Source organism: Myotis yumanensis, unplaced genomic scaffold (genome assembly GCF_028538775.1).
Source record: "Myotis yumanensis isolate MYYU_CA2020_CCGP unplaced genomic scaffold, mMyoYum1.0.hap1 SCAF_3, whole genome shotgun sequence".
NCBI lineage: Eukaryota > Metazoa > Chordata > Mammalia > Chiroptera > Vespertilionidae > Myotis > Myotis yumanensis.
Genome location: NW_027223754.1, coordinates 169,889,679 through 169,905,975, shown reverse-complemented (window position 1 = coordinate 169,905,975; position 16,297 = coordinate 169,889,679). Strand labels below are relative to the sequence as shown.

Sequence of the window (16,297 nt, the reverse complement as noted above, 5' to 3'; positions counted from 1 at the left end):
CATTTGTCAAAAACATTTACTGGCAAATATTGTAATCACAGCTGTCTGAGGTGATAAATAACAGTTGGGACAAACAATAGGCTAACCAAAAAGCTTAAAAGAAAAAGCTGAGAAGCGAGATATCCATTACAGCTTTGAAAATCCCCAACATATGTCTGGGAACCTAGAAAGCCATGTACGTGTGTAAGGCCATGCACATGCTCAACATAAAAAGGACCTGAGAAGGCTCTAAGCCAGTGGTTCTCAACCTGGCCCTTTAAATACAGTTCCTCATGTTGTGACCCAACCATAAAATTATTTTCGTTGCTACTTCATAACTGTAATGTTGCTACTGTTATGAATAGTAATGTAAATATCTGATATGCAGGATGGTCTTAGGCGACCCCTGTGAAAGGGTCGTTCAACCGCCAAAGGGGTCGCGACCCACAGGTTGAGAACCACTGCAAACTTTACCTCTGGCTGACCTTCAGGCTCCATACAAGTAAGAAGTAAAGACTAAGGCAGAGTCTAAACTGAGGTGGAAGGTGTCTTGACATGTGTACAGAGCCCCTTGCAAATACTGGGAGATTTATTGGTTATAGATGTTTAAGGAAGTTTGTCCATTCATTAGCTGATGATGAATCTGAGTAGAGATTTCAGTGGCCACACATCATAAAGAAAACAGACTTCACAGAATTAGTTTACTTAAGTCACCAAAAACAAACAACAACAATAAAAAAACAGCAAGTAACTAATAATTAGCAACCACAGCAAACATTGGGGAGGGGACAGCGTCTGATTTCCAGAATTGCCACATTATACTTTTTAAATGCTCACTTTTCAACAAAAAATGGCATAAGAAGAAACAACCAGGTATGGCCCATAGATACCCAGGAAAAAAAATCAATAGAAACAGTACCTGAGGAAGCCCAGATGTTATACTTACTAGACTAAGACTTTGAATTGTCTACTTTAAACATGTTCAAAGAGCTAAAGGGAATTATATTTAAAGAACTAAAGGAAAGTATGAGAACAATGTCTTACCAAATAGAGAACATTAATAAAGAGCAAACCAAGGGAGGAGAGCGCCGTGGGCTAAGACATACAGAGGCTAGTGGGCAACAGTAAGGACCAGATTTTATTCTGTATGTCACCACAAATCATAACCACTTTATACCGGTATATGGTAATACTCATGAAGTTTTTTGACTGCATGGAAGGAAAATATTTTATTCAATTTACATCATTTAATGCAAACTGTACCCATTCGTGTCTACACATGAATTATTTGTGGAACTGATTCCTGGGTCTACCTAGTGTATCAAAATATCTGGATATGAAGCCCTAGAATCAGGACTTTTTATAATGTATGGCTGTACAGTATTTGCAAAAAAAAAAAAAAAAAATGTGAGGATACACCCAATTACAATATGTTAATTCTGAGTAGAAATCCTTTAACTTTTATGAAGTGTTTAGTATATCAGCCCCTTTAAGGATAATTCTCCATCTTTTGTAAAACCACTACCAAAGACATTCTTTTTGTAAGATAGCCCTAATAAGAATGAATTTGATACAGAATTACAGTGTATTCAACCCTATATAATAAAGAGGTAATATGCAAATTAAGCCTTACACCCTCACAAGATGGCTGCCTATGACCACGCTGGCAGGGGGGTTAGTGAGGGACGACCAAACAACTGAATAGCAGGCTGCATGGGGCGACCAGGCCAGCAGGGGTGGGGGGGGATGAGAAGCGACCTGGCCGGCAGGGGGGAGCAGTTGGGGGCGACCAGGCCAGCAGGGGGGGCAGTTGGGGGTGACCAGGGTGGCGGGGGGGCAGTTAGGGGAGTTAGGGGAGACCAGGCCAGCAGAGGGAGGCAGTTGGGGGCGACCAGGGTGGCAGGGGGGGCGGTAAGAGGCAACCAGGCTGGCAGGGGGAGGGGCAGTGAGGGGTGACTAGGCTGGTGGAGGGTGGGGGCAGTTGGGGGCAACCAGTCCGGCAGAGGGGAGCAGTTGGCAGAGACCAGGCCAGCAGCAGGGACAGTAAGGGGTGACCAGGCTGGGGGGGGGGGGGCAGTTAGGAGCAACCAGGCTGGCAGGGAGGGGGCAGTTGGGGGCCACCACCTGGCTGGCAGCGTGGGGCAGTTAGGGGCGACCAGGCCAGCAAGAGGGGCAGTTGGGGGTGATTAGGCTAGAAGGGGGGGTTAGTGAGGGGCAACTAGGCAGGTGGGGGGGCAGTTGGGGGTGACCAACCCAGCAGAAGGGGGTGACCAGGCCGGCACGGGGGGCAGTAAGGAGTGATCAGGCCGGCGGGCGGGGGAGGGGGAGGGTAGTTAGGGGCAACCAGGCTGGCAAGAGGGGCAGTGAGGGACGATCAGGCCAGAACGCAGAGGCAATGAGGGGCAATCAGGGCGGCAGGGGGGGGCAGTTGGGGGCAACCAGGCAGGCAGGCAGGTGAGCGATTAGGAGCCAGCGGTCAAGGATTTTGAGAGGGATGTCCCTCAAGGGGTCCCGGATTGGAGAGGGTGCAAGCTGGGCTGAGGGGATCCCCCCCTCCCTCATGCACGAATTTTGTGCACTGGGCCTATAGTATTTGAATAAGCTGGTTCCTTAAGAGCTTATCAAGTATGTTGCTGCCCTAATTGTACTGGGTGTTTCTATCACAATGGGAATGTGTAACTCCTGGCATTTCCATGATTACTGCAGCAGTGGAAAGTTCTCATCTAAATGAAGCACTCTTGATTCAACTTGCATAGGCTTCAAACTACTTAAAGTCCTTTTTGGTTTAGACAGGTTAATTAACAAATGAATAAATGAATGGGATTTCTAACCTATCACCAGGCATTGCATTATGTAGAATTGTCCAAACATTTAAAAAAAGGTTATACTAGAAAACCAACTTAGTACACAATTTAAAGAGAAAAATTTTTTATTGCAATATAAAATGCACTTATAAAATGTCCACAGAAGACGTAATTCTTCAATGCTATATAAATTTATTGGGAATATGTTATTCACCTTCTATTGTTATGATGACACCACCTAAAATATACTGTAAACGATGAGTTACACTCTATAACAAATGCATCACTGATTTTTCAACAATCATTGGTTTAATAATAATTAGTTTTAAGACTCTATAATCACATCTATATTCTGGAATGTTCATTTACTTTCATGTAGTGTAGTGGAATTTAGAGTATAATTGCACATGGATAGTACAGAAAAACATTCACTGCTAAATTATTTTATGACAGGTTAACAATCTTCCTGACTAAAAACAACAGCTTCAGGATTCTCAATGCAGGAATTTGTGTGTATGTTGTGTCTATGTGTGCACCCATGAAACAACTTAAAATATATCTTTAGTAAACAAGTGCAACATTACTGTTGATTATTTTGCACAAACATAATAGTCTGATTAATTGTAAACAAACAAAACCCCACACAAATACTTATTTAATTCTAGAAAAAAAATCTGTCAACCTATAATTACTCTAATATGCTTTACTCGAACACACATTGAATTTCTGAAAGGTGCATATATTACCTTAGGTAATAATGTGTAAAAGTGAGTGTTTTGTATTTTATACTATGAAATGTGCATTTCTGATATTGTTTTATGCAGCATAAAGTTTTGATCAAAAAATTCTAAATTCTGGATCCCCACAGTTCATTTAGAAAACACCTCCAAGTTATGGCTCTCGCAGCAGGTTTAATAGATTAAACATGATGAAGTGTTCTAGCTCCCTCTATTTCAAGTATCAAAGAAAAATGAGGCTCAAAATCTCTGTAGGTTGTAGATAAAAATGCAAAGCTTTGGAAAACAGTTAAATGTGTCTTGAAATAAGATAAAAATTGAAACAAGATTCTTTAGTGTTCATCTGTGTTAGGCCAAGTACTGGGACTTTAAAACAGTTTGGTTAAATCTAAATATTTGCTCAAAAATGATAGAGAACACAATTTTCCTATAAATATATGGTTTTGTAGAGAAATCAATCTTGATGTTTTCAGTATTACTGACTTTAAATATTTGCTTTGGAATTATATTAATACTATGATAATACATTCAATTGAACGTAAATATTTGGCCTCACACTACTTACAATGAAATGACTTATTTTTGAAATAGAAATTTTTTAAAGCATTAGAAAGAGAATTTACTAAAGCTGTATAAACATGTCTTTCAATGACATGAGAAATCCTGCAGTACAGAAAATATCTTGTACCCTTAAGGTTTCAGAGTGAGCTGATCTTCTGAAATTTTAATGCCATTTAAAAAACCAAAAAGTGAAATAGAAGTCTGCTGCAAGAAAGCACTGTTTCTAAAAGTTGCAAACATGATCCCACTCTGAGAGTTAGCCTGCTCCTCAAAGTAAGCAACTTTCCACCTCTTCTTAGGCACACTAATCTTCAGCTTAGAAAATAATCTAACCTGATTCTTTTTTTTTCTTTATTGATTAAGGTATTACATAATCCTTAAATAGTATGAATATTTTAAGGCCTTTCTCCCTTAAAGAAAAAATTTTGTCTCACTAAAGAGTAATAGGAAGTACATCTTACTTTCAGACATTAGACTTTCTGGAATTGGCCCAACTGTACAAAACTTGAAGAATTCTGTGACAGTGTGGAATCATCACTCTGAAAACAGTGTGACAAAATTAAACATCACTATATTGAACCCTTTTCTAGCTTTAACTCAAAAATAGAAATCATGAGACTTCTATAACATTAATTTTAAAAACACACAGAAGTGAAAAGTGCTATTTTTCAAAAAGTTCAAATTTTTTCTCTACTACATATCAACCTGGAATGATTTTAGTTCTCCTGTACTAAAAGTTGGACTTTTAAAAAACTAGTATTGTAACACTTAATATAATGATATTAATCAGTAGTGGCTTCAGTTTCAGCTGGACCCCTAATTAGTCTTCGAATTCCCCTTTTTCCTGCAGGACCTTTAGGTTTTGCAAAACTTTGCTTATGTGCGTGCTGCTTAGGGTGTACTTCTTCATAAAGGAAGTCCGCAGTCAGCTCATCCCCATTGTCTATCTCAATCTATAAGAGAAGAAATTAATAAAGAGTAATGCAAAATGAAAAGTACACCATGCAAACCTTAATGAGCACTTGAAATGTGGCTAGTGTTATTCAGAAACTAAATTTTAAATTTTATTTAATTTTAATTTATATTAAAATTTAAGTAGCCACATATAGTTTGTGGCTACATATTAGAGAGTATAGATCTATAGGGAGACGGATCATGATAGGAATGGAGGAGATCCTAAGGATTTATGATGAGAACAAGGAAACACTTTTATTGATAAATCACAATACATCATGAACTACATGCAAAGGCAATACAAATCTAGCAAAAACTGAAAAACTTTTAAATAAATAGGTAGGCATTAGATAACTATTGATAAGATAAATTACATAAATAAGTAGGTAGGTAATTACCTTTCTAATGACATCCATTTGTAGTTGTCTTTCTACAATTTCTAGCAGAGGACTCTTGCAGCTAGAATACAGCATCCGTTCTCTTATACTGCACGTATATCCAGGCATTGAATAAATAAAAACTGTGTTAAAAAATAACAATAAATACAATTAGCAGCATATCAATTAAAGTAAATACTAAACCTCATAAGCCTTCTGGGCAAGAAATAAGTAACATGTTAAAAACAATGTGTCACATACCTATGGACTCCAAATAGTCTCCTTCATGAGAATGTTTATACAGAAAGAAATGGTAACGTGCTGAATCCTTGGGAATCCTCTTTGGCAAATCTTTTAGTTCTGTATTTGTTGTGTTGGCCAAAATTATTATTTCATTTTTTATGTCTATTTCCTGTCAATAAGAAACAAAGTATACTCATTAAAACAGATACAAAGATATTTAAAAATGATAATTAAAATACTAGGAGATAAGGGGAAACATACAGGTTTAACTTTTTCACATGAATGTATTATATATTGCTTTTATAGTTGAAAAATATGGGTAAGAATAATCAGGAAGCAAATAAAAAGTTGGAAAATCTATTAAAAATAGACCTTCTCTAAGCCATAAGCTACCAAAAAGAGCAGTCATTTCATAAAAATCATTATATGTCTTACCAATTGCACATAGTTGAGCTGTCTGTTACTCAATTTTTCCAAAGCTTGAAAAGCTTCTCGAGAAATAGGAAATGCCACTCCTTGCAGTGTTTGATGCTTAGTGTCCACACTCACGTCAGTCTGTACCTAAGTATGACAGATTTAATGTACGGGTAAATTTTCAGCATTTAGCAGTGTCATATGGCAGATATAACAAAACCCCACTTCTATAAAGTGCCATTCCACCCTTGCCCATTTCAATGTAATTAAAATGAACACTTAAAACACTACGAACTTAAAAAGCAAGTAATTTTTCACATTTGTTAATGTCCTGCTAGCACTTTGTCAACATGCACAGTGCATGACACATCTTTATGAAAATGTGGGGAGTGAATGTAAGTGTTAATGGGGTTTTAGGGGTTTTTATTTGTTTGGCACAACTGCAGTGAGCTACATAAGCTCTCTGAAGTGTCTTCATATTACACCTTTAATTATAAAATTTTACTTGATGAGATTTATGGAAAGTAATATATATATATATATATAAAGTATGTATAGAGCTTTATTTTGTTCTGCTAGACATAAAATGTAACACAAATACCATGCACTGAATTCAAAGGAGTACACACAGTATACAAAGACACACACACAGCTCAACAAAGTATACTACTGCAGAAGTTCCAGATTCAGAGCTTTCATTACTAAGAACATGGGTGTACATGTACTGGAAGAAGAGTACTTCAAGAAAGCTTTCAATGCATGTTTAAGACTTTTATACTCAATAACTGATAGCTTATATAGGGTCTCATTTGCAGTGTTGCAACAAAAAATCAAAAAGAAGTTTTACTTTAAAAAAAAATGAATGGAGATTCTACAGCATAAATGATATTGGATAATGAAAACATTATAGAACATGTGCAAATGCATACCCCAATATGATCCTCTGGGTTCTGATTGCAAGGAATAAAACAAACTATCAAACTTGTAAAAAAAAAAAAAATCACATAAAAGTACCTACTCAAGTTACCTGAGTTAATATAAAAATAGATCCTTGCTATCAGGTTAAAGAATATTCAATCGCTTTCCAGACTTATTCCTATTAGTCTGTTAGTCAGACTAATGAATATTAGTTTCTGCTACTTGTTCTTTTTTTTTTTACTTGCTCTTTTCTATAAATTCCAGTAGAAATACAGTAGCTTTTGTAAATTCTAATTAGAATGGATACAGTAAACACATTAAAAAATGATAAACAATAATATGGAATTTATTAACTCAAATATGCTAAATAAGTATATACATATAAACACCATTTAAGTAGTGTTCACAGAAGTTAAATTTATAGAGCTTCTAGAACTCCTTAACATCCTATAGCATTTGTATTTTATCCTCTTTAGTCATCACTATTCCCTGACATAACATAAAAAAAAACCAAAAAACCTGCTTTAGGGAAACTCAGTAGATACAGTATTCCCTGCACTAAATGGGTAACATACACTTTTCCCATTATTTAGTATCTAAAGCACAGAGTTAAAAACAGTTGTGCTTCCAACAGGAAGATTTACTATTCTGTTACATACATTATAAAGACAAAACAACGCTATTTATGAAAATGACATGAAGCTTAATATTCACTTTTAACCTTTTTCCTGAAAACACATTGAGCATAGTCTTGTCTCTAAACTAAACAGAATAATGTAAGCCACCTAACCTATTTATTGTCTAGTTATCACTTAAAAGCTTGCAATGGTTTCAAAATGGCAACTTACCTCATTAATTTTAATCTGTCGTAATTCTTCCTCAGCTGCAGTCAATGGGGCAGGAGAGGATTGTGACAGCAAGTATTTTTTATATCCATGTAATGATACATCTTCCTATAAGCAAAGAAATGCACTACTATTAGTTATTCTCTGGAAGTCACACCTCAGTGAGGTTACTCAGAACAAATTGTCAATTTAACAGAAAAGAAAATGTTTTCATTGAAATAAAACTATCAAGAATTTTACTATTTTTCCTTATTTTTTAAATTCTCTATTCTATAGGTTTCAAGTTTAAGGGGAGAATCTACTCTTCATTTCCTAAAGTTTTATAATGACCAAGTCTTTTTATGAGTGTGCTGGTGGTGATGGCCAGCCACATGATGAACCAGTCATGCTGTAAGTCTAAAGGATAATTCTCATTAGCCTGCTGGGGAAGCCTGCCCTGTAATTATTTAACAATCAACATATCCAGACTATGAATTCTTATTACAATGACATAATTTCTCTATAATCATTCATAGAGAATAATAAAAGTTCTTATTTCAAAGAAAAAAATATTCCAGAAGTCTACTTTTTATCAAAATTTTGTGGTTTGGAAGACTGAGGACAGAATTAAAAAACTAGGCCATTTTACAATTAATGATGAATAAGCAAAGTAATCCATTTAACTTGTATTCTATACAACAGATTATATTACTTTCTAAACCAGAAAAAAGGTCTAGACAACAAAACCTTGTTCACACTGGGAAGGTGAGGGTTGCCCAGGGTGGGAATGGCTGGGGGTTGGGGGAGGGGGGTGTCAATCGGGAAAAAGGAGACATATGTAAAACTTTAGACAAAAACAAAGAAACACTATTAAAAAAGAAAACCCTGTTCAAAAAATATATTTCAATTTCCTTTTAAAACAAAGTAAATTCCTAATCATAATTTAACTAATTAAAATACATTAATCAACCCACTAATTATCCCAATTAACTATCAAATCAATTTACCTGCCTCAATGTTCTGATTTAAATAAAATAGTTACTGCTTCCACAACTTGGGTATAAATGTCCATAATATCTAAAAAATATTTTATCAAGTAATCTCTAATTTTTCTGAGGCTATTTCACTATCATTAAAATGAAATGGTTGAACTAAATGAGGGGCTGAACTAGAGCATCTCTAGGGTATATTCTAGTTTTTGAAGTCTAACTAAGTAGATTCCAACATATTTTTTAAAGGATAAGTATGTTTCAGTTAACTTAGCTATCATATGAAATATAACAATATTTTCTCTCTTATTCTTATGTTTACAGATTCATCAATCCGAATTCATATCAATTACCCATTACTTTGGAGTTCTTCCATCAGGTATAATTATAAAAGTATAAGTTTTGTACCTTTACTGTTCCAAATACTTCATCTTTAATGTGGCCACCTCCAAATTCCTTTTTCAGAGTTGCTCTTGTTGCTGCATACAACATTTTTTGACGAACCTATTAAGTTGTGAAAGTTTGCTTAGAAGTTTATAGATAAAATCTACTATTACAAAAGAAAGCACTTTCTGAATATATTAAAATATTCAAGCACATTAAAAATAAACTGTACTGACTACAATACGCTAAAGTATGTGTCTACAAATAAACATAATACCAGTGTCTAAACTATCACGGCTATTAAGGCAGATTTCAATTGATGTCATACTTTTCAAAAAGTGGAAAACAATCTAAATTCTTATAAATTACTCATTTTTAAAAGTATAAAATGAGTTCAAGAAAAAAAAAAACCTACTTAAAACACTATTTCAAAATATGAAGAAGAAAAGAAGTAACTTTGCTACTGAAAGCAAATTACAAAAAGCAAATCTAGATTAGACATTACTAATTAAGATCAAATATTCATGGCATATCTATGGTATACATGGGGTATACAGGGGATATATGTAATATACCTATGGTATGTCCATAGGAGGGAAACATAAATGAAAAGAACTACAATATATACTATAATTAAAGACTCTAATAACATCTACGGAAAACCAATAGAAATTGTCAACCAACAGAAATCATCATTTCATAATGCTGTATGGTCAAATCCAGTATTTCTTTCAGATAGGATATATGAAATTAAAGAGGAGGATGACTCTTGAGAATGATATCTAGATAACTTTAAAAATTGTAGTTTTTCTACAAGAAACAAGAGAATTACTGTTTAAAACAGTAGTATTCATATATTAATTTTGTCTTTTGTTTTACTTAGTCAATCTATTTAGTCAATTTTAACTTTACTAAAAAAAACAAACAAAAAAACACAACCTGTATCACTTGAATGGCAGCTGTTAAAAATATTTAATGTAATGTTCAATTAATTCTCAGAATTATTACAATTATTACTCTCAGACCAAAGTAGTTAGCTTTATTCTTTAGCGGTCCATAGTAATTTATAATTGCTACAGATTTTAAAGTTCAAATCAATAATAATTCTACTGATTTCAAGGGCAAGACTTCTGAATCTAAGCACATTACTCCTAATTCCACATTACCAATCCAAGGATTTTCTCCATGATCATTCTCTTATATGGAAAATGATTGTTGCTTCCTAACTTTCTCTTAGTCTAGAAATATTTCAGAAAAAGAATTCTAGCATTTGATGTTAAACAAGTTACAAAAAAGTTACTTACATGAGAATGATCTGGAGACCATGCAATGAATATCCACTCATATCCCTGGGCATTCTGAGAATCTAACCTGAACAATATATAGCACGGTTGCTTGTCCTCCAACAGGGGTAAAACAAAGGAATCATAATCCTTATCCCAGGAATCTGAAGGTTGACTACACGATCCAATCACAAGTTTCTCTATAAAGGATAATTTTTTAAAGATACATAAATGGTTTGAAAAACCAAATGATAGAGTAACCAAAAATAGAAGAATAAATTTAGTTATTTCCTGATTACTATTATTCACATCAAAAAGTTGAAAGGAAAATGGGTGCTACACAAAAAATTATTATGATATATAGTATTAAAAACAGATACAAAAATGTTATGACTAGCATGGTTAAAATAATGTTACTTATTAAAAAACTCAAGAAGGGAAAAGATAAAAATGACCATAAATAGTTGAGCTGGATGGCTGAAGAATGAGTGGCTATATTTCCTAAAATGCGTAATATATTAAAGTATATTTAAATAAGTATACTACCACTCAAAAGATAATTTCTGAAGTTAACAATGAGTTATACAGTAAGAAATATTAAATAAAACCAGGTTTAGTTCCTATCTGGCCATAATGCTACAAATTTAAAATTTGTCCACTTTAAGGCACTATGTGACAGAATCATGTAAAAGTATAAATGTACTGTGCATGGAGAATCTCTTGCACATATATACAAAGGTGTTGACTGCAGCATTATATAACAGCAGAAACTGAAAATAGCTGAAATATTATCAATAAGAGAATGGACATACCATATGTGGCACAGTCACATGATAAAATTCTATTCATAGTAGTAGCAGTTATTAAGAGAAGATGGAAGTATCTGTTATATTATTTATTCTTTGCAATTTCCTTATTGAAAAAATTTTTTCCAGACAAAAATAAAGTAAAACCAGAAAGTAATGATTTAGGAAACTGTCATTTTCCTTCTGTAGAGATATTAGTCAAGCTTTACCATTTTACTTAGTCAGTTAAGAAATGATGATTTAAAATTTTAGCTCAGCATTTCTAAAATATGCTGCTTTTCAGTTTATTCCTGTTCAATGTGGTAATATATGTAGAATAACTGCATATTTTCAAACTATTAGCCTTTTTAATATATAAGTAGAAAAATAGAGAGCAAATTATATTTACTTCCAGTTTATGAGAGGACAAGTTATTCTTCCAAAGCAAAATATTTCAAGGCATTTAAGAGATGGACCTGGAGAGCATTATGCTAAGTGAAATAAGGCAGTTGGAGAAAGACAAATATCACATGACCTCATTCATTTGTGGAATATAATGAACAACATAAACTGATGAACAAAAATAAATCCGGAGACATGGAAGCACCAAACAGACTGTCAAACCTCAGAGGGAAGGCAGGGAATGGGGGTAAGGGATCAACCAAAGGACTTGTATCCATGTATATAAGGATGACCAATGGACACAGACAATAGGGGAGTGGGGGCATGTGCTGGGGGGTGGGAGAGGTCAATGGGGGAAAAAGGAGACATATGAAATTGGGCTAAGGATGTATTTTAACCTATTCATTTGTGATTAAGTAGTTATAAAATAAATTGTTCAAATTCAAATCTAGCAGAATTAAAATATTCTTCCACCCAACCAAATTTTCCCTGCTTACAGATTTTGAAAGATCAACTTAAAGTCTGTTACGGTCTCAGAACGTTTTCCCAAAAGAAGAAAGGGGAATCATTTCTTCAGCATCGATTGCAGTCAAGTGGAGAAAACAGGAGAGTTTGAAATCCTCTGTCTCTACTTCAAAACTAACTTTACTGAATAACTATTCACAAATAACTATTTTTTGGATAATCCCATTACTGATTTCCATTCCAGAGGTGGAAGCCCTGACAATACAAATGGATTGGCATGCAGAAACCGAGACAAAGAGTAAAAGAGGAAGGTGTCACAACAAAAAAACATCTTTCTTGCCCTAGCCAGTTTGGCTCAGTGGATAGAGAGCGTTGGCCTGAAGAGTCCCAGGTTCGATTCCGGCCAAGGGCACATGCTCCGGTTGCGGGCTGGATCCCCAGTAGGGGGTGTGCGGGAGGCAGCCAATCATTGATTCTCTCTCATCATTGATGTTTCTATCTCTCTCTTCCTCTCCCATTCCTCCCAAAAACATCTTTCTTTTTCACTGAAAGTTAAGTTCAGAATTCAGAAGGTAAGCAGAGGCCCATGGGACATGCCCAAAATGTACAGGATCCAAGTTGGCTAAAGGCAAGCTTTGAACTTGCTTCACATTTATAGTTCAAGTCACTGACAATGACTTAGAAGTTTAAAATCTAACACCCAGTAATCCACAGATAAGCAATATATAAAAATGTTTAACTAACCATTTTCAATAGATATTTTCAGAAGTCTGTATTTTCCATTTCTTGCTCTGGCAAAGATATCTTTAACATCTTCACTTGCTGTGGAAAAGATAAAGAAATATAAACCTATTTTTATACTTATGTATTAATACTTTCTAATGCTATTTAAGTGAGGAAAAATGAATTATAATACAAAGCAAAGTATCCTGAGTACATAGCATCCTCTTCTTATCAGTAATTTAAACACAGTGGACACTGTATACAGCTAAGAAATATAAATATATTTTAAAAGTATGTTAATGCTAACTTGTTTTAACTAGATAATTCCACAGCAGAATTAACACTGGCCGGTGTGACTCAGTGGGTTGGAGCGAGACCCGGAGGTGTCTCAGGGCCCCATTCTGGGTCAGGGCACATACCCAGGCTGCCGGTTTGTCCTGATTGGGGTGCTTACAGGAGGCAAGCAATGTTCTCTCTCACATCAATGTTTCTTTCTCTCCCTTCCCCTTCCTCTCCCTAAAATCAATTAAAAAATAAAAAAAGAAATCACACAGGCAGTGAATATATTAGTCAAACCCAACAATGAACAAATTACAATTTTGAAAAAAATACCTTTATTGCTTCTTTGAAAAAAGTTGAAAACCTGCTTTCATTCTCTTCTACTCCAATTTCAAGCTTATGATAAACAAAAACACCTTTATCAATTTTCTACATTTTCTCATTAGAATAACACTAAATATAAGACCTCCTCTCTCGGCTAAAGAAAAAGCCAATAAAACCCATTCAAGCTTTTACTTCTGGTTACATTTTTCTAACTTGTATTCCCCCAAATGCTGGAATAAGCTCACTGAGCAGATACCTACTTAAAAATCTAACCCTTGTGTTCCCATTAAAGCTCCAATTTCGTTCTTGGGTTGCACGCTTGACAGCAAGAACCACTACAGTATTTAAAGCAGTGCCTGCGAGAAGGCTCAAGCGTCAAAGTTAAATCATGACATATTTAAATGTCAAAACCACCGCGGACAGATAAAAACAGATTTGAAACTATTTTGTTTATGTTTGTGTGTGCAGGGCAGATGCGGGGTCCTGTCCAGGACCCTTAAGAACAGAAGACAATGACATGTTCATCTAGGCTAGGGGAAAAGGTTCGCCGTCTGCTAACAGGAAGAGCTTGTGTTTCTGGGAGAACTCATTAAGCGATCTCGAGTAACCCCGGGACATATTATTTGGCCGTGACGCGGGCAGCGCTTGCAGGCTGCCCATTCTCCGACACGGAAGGGAGGCAGCTGTAATTGCACATGCAACTGCCTGCACGGCAACTAAAGGCGGCCACGCAGGTCGGGCGGCCCAGGTCCCCGGGGCAGTAACTGAGAAAAAGAGCCAAACACCCCACACTCGGGGTTTCAGAACGTATTTCATGTTCCCATTTGGGAAGAAAATATGGAAGAGTTTGGAAACTCTCAGTGGAGATGAAAACCATGCCAGCATTTTTCTCTTTATAGTCAAAATCCTGTAACAATCTCCCTTGGACCGTAAGAAGGAAAAACTCTGCGTCTCTCGACAGCAAAAGGAGCCACCGTCGCCTCCACCTTCCCGGGGTCTTCCCACCCGATCCAAGGGGGAAAGTTGGGCTACGGTCGGGGCGCTGGCAGGCACGCCCCCTGCCCCCGGGCAGCCGCGGACGCCCATTTCCTTCGCTCCAGGGAATTTCGGGTCCGACGGCGACGCCGCGCCGGCCCGGCCCGGCCCGGGTTGGGAGGGACGCAGGCCGGGAGCGCCCGGGACGCGAGAGCGCGGGGGGACGCACAGGCCCGGCTCGCCCCGCGGGACAGGCTCCTCGCGCCCCCGGCCCGACGTCGCCCAGCCCGGCCCGCACCCGCCCGGCTCGCCCGGAGCCTCCCGGGAGTCCCTTCCCCGCGGGCCGCGCGGGCGCCGTTACCTTGGATGCCGGTCTGGTGGGACATGGCGGCGGCCGCGGGCTCCCGGCTCCGGCGCTGAGTACAGCGAGCGGCCCCGGCCGGCGACTCCAGGAAGTGGAGACTCCGAGGCCGGCCCAACGCGTCATCAGCCTGCGCCCCGCGGCCGCCGCCCCGCCCCCACGGCCGCCGGCGGCCCCGCGCGCGCCCCGGCCCCCCGCGCGCGCCCCGGCCCCCCGCGCGCCGCGGCCCCCCGCGCGCTCCCCGGCCCCCCGCGCGCCCCGGCCCCCCGCGCGCCGCGGCCCCCCGCGCGCTCCCCGGCCCCCCGCGCGCCGCGGCCCCCCGCACGCTCCCCGGCCCCCCGCGCGCTCCCAGGCTCCCCGCGCGCCCCGGCCCCCCGCGCGCCGCCCCCAACCCGGCTCCCCGCACGCTCCCGCCGGCCGCCCGCGCTGGGGTGGCCGGGCTTCAGTCCCACGGCCCGGCCCCCACGCCGGCTCCCTGCCCGGGGTCCGCCCTCGGCATTTGCTCCGCTTCTCCCACTCCACCTGGCGCAACACCACGGAGCCGACAGGTGGCTTGGCCTCCAGCGACCCTGCCGCCACCGCCGTTCGCTGGTTCTGCAAAAGGATGCTCAAGAACAGCACTGACCGTCTCCCTGAACCTGCATTTGCAGCTCAAAAAACATGTGCACAATATTTACTCTTCCTGTGATCTATACACATTAATGTGAAAGGTCACTGCCAGCCCCGATTTAAAATTAATTTAATTTTCTTTTTTTTTTTCAATTGGGTTCATTTAGAGTCCAAGTTTTGCTTTTCTCTTCATTTCAAAGAGAGTCACTGGGAGAGAGAGAGTATTAGCTGACAACTACTCTGGTCAGTTCTCATGGCAAACTATAATGCTCCGCTTAAGATTGGCCCACTTATTGTTTAGTTAAGTAATTATTCAATATTTACTTGATAAATTTGCAAGGTAAGAGCAGGTCATATTTAAAATTCTTTTCCGTTTTTATTTTATGAGCACGTGTTTCCCTTTTAAAGGGTAGTTTTAGTAATTATTTTTGTACTACTTTTCTGCCACTCCTAGATTATAGCCCTGGGTCTTTTGTGTCTAGGTTCTTGACCTGGTAAATATACAAAATTACAGTCTGCTTATCTTTGTTCAGGCCAATAAGGGCAAGTTAAATCACTCTTCAAATACAATATATTTTTAATTAGTGGTTAACTAGCAGGCAGGCACTTGTTTTTCTTTAGAAGGATCACAGCAAACATAGTTGCTGTGTTCTGTTTCTTGTTATCTAAAACTCTTTCTCAAACAGATCTTCATGATTCCAGAATAAGCAAAATTTAATCTGAGTTTTATGACTTGTTTGAATTTAATAAATGTGTGTGTAGGGGGGGAGGCAGTTCATTTTAACCATAATCTTCCTGACACAATAGTTCACCCTGATTTACTAGTTTTGATTTCATTGTTGAGCAGAGAAAATTGTAAAGTTCATTTATAAATTGTTACTAGATTCATGTCCTGGTGACTAGGGAA

The 16,297-nt window shown here is 38.1% G+C and overlaps 1 protein-coding gene across 2 annotated transcripts; it reads right to left on the bottom strand.

Moving 5' to 3' along the window:
• Positions 1 to 2,890: 2,890 nt before the first annotated feature.
• On the bottom strand, positions 2,891 to 14,888 carry TWF1 (twinfilin actin binding protein 1). 2 transcript variants are annotated; one of them, XM_070410396.1, is made up of 10 exons: positions 14,782 to 14,888; positions 12,864 to 12,941; positions 10,489 to 10,667; positions 9,209 to 9,304; positions 7,836 to 7,940; positions 6,999 to 7,019; positions 6,091 to 6,216; positions 5,674 to 5,824; positions 5,434 to 5,555; positions 2,891 to 5,034 (listed from the first exon to the last, which is right to left on the bottom strand). In XM_070410396.1, the coding sequence occupies exons 1-10, from the start codon at positions 14,804 to 14,806 to the stop codon at positions 4,864 to 4,866; spliced, it is 1,074 nt and encodes a 357-aa protein (XP_070266497.1). In that variant the 5' UTR covers positions 14,807 to 14,888; the 3' UTR covers positions 2,891 to 4,863. The 2 variants fall into 2 exon arrangements, with proteins under 2 accessions (XP_070266497.1, XP_070266498.1); XM_070410397.1 differs by lacking the exon at positions 6,999 to 7,019.
• Between the last annotated feature and the right edge of the window lie 1,409 nt (positions 14,889 to 16,297).

Coding starts and splice junctions, on each gene's coding strand:
- TWF1 (XM_070410396.1), bottom strand. CDS start 14,806: ATGTCCCACCAGACCGGCATCCAAG. Junction 9,305..10,488: donor GGTCTCCAGATCATTCTCAT/GTAAGTAACTTT, acceptor ACAACTTAATAG/GTTCGTCAAAAAATGTTGTA. Junction 7,941..9,208: donor AAGTATTTGGAACAGTAAAG/GTACAAAACTTA, acceptor CTTTGCTTATAG/GAAGATGTATCATTACATGG.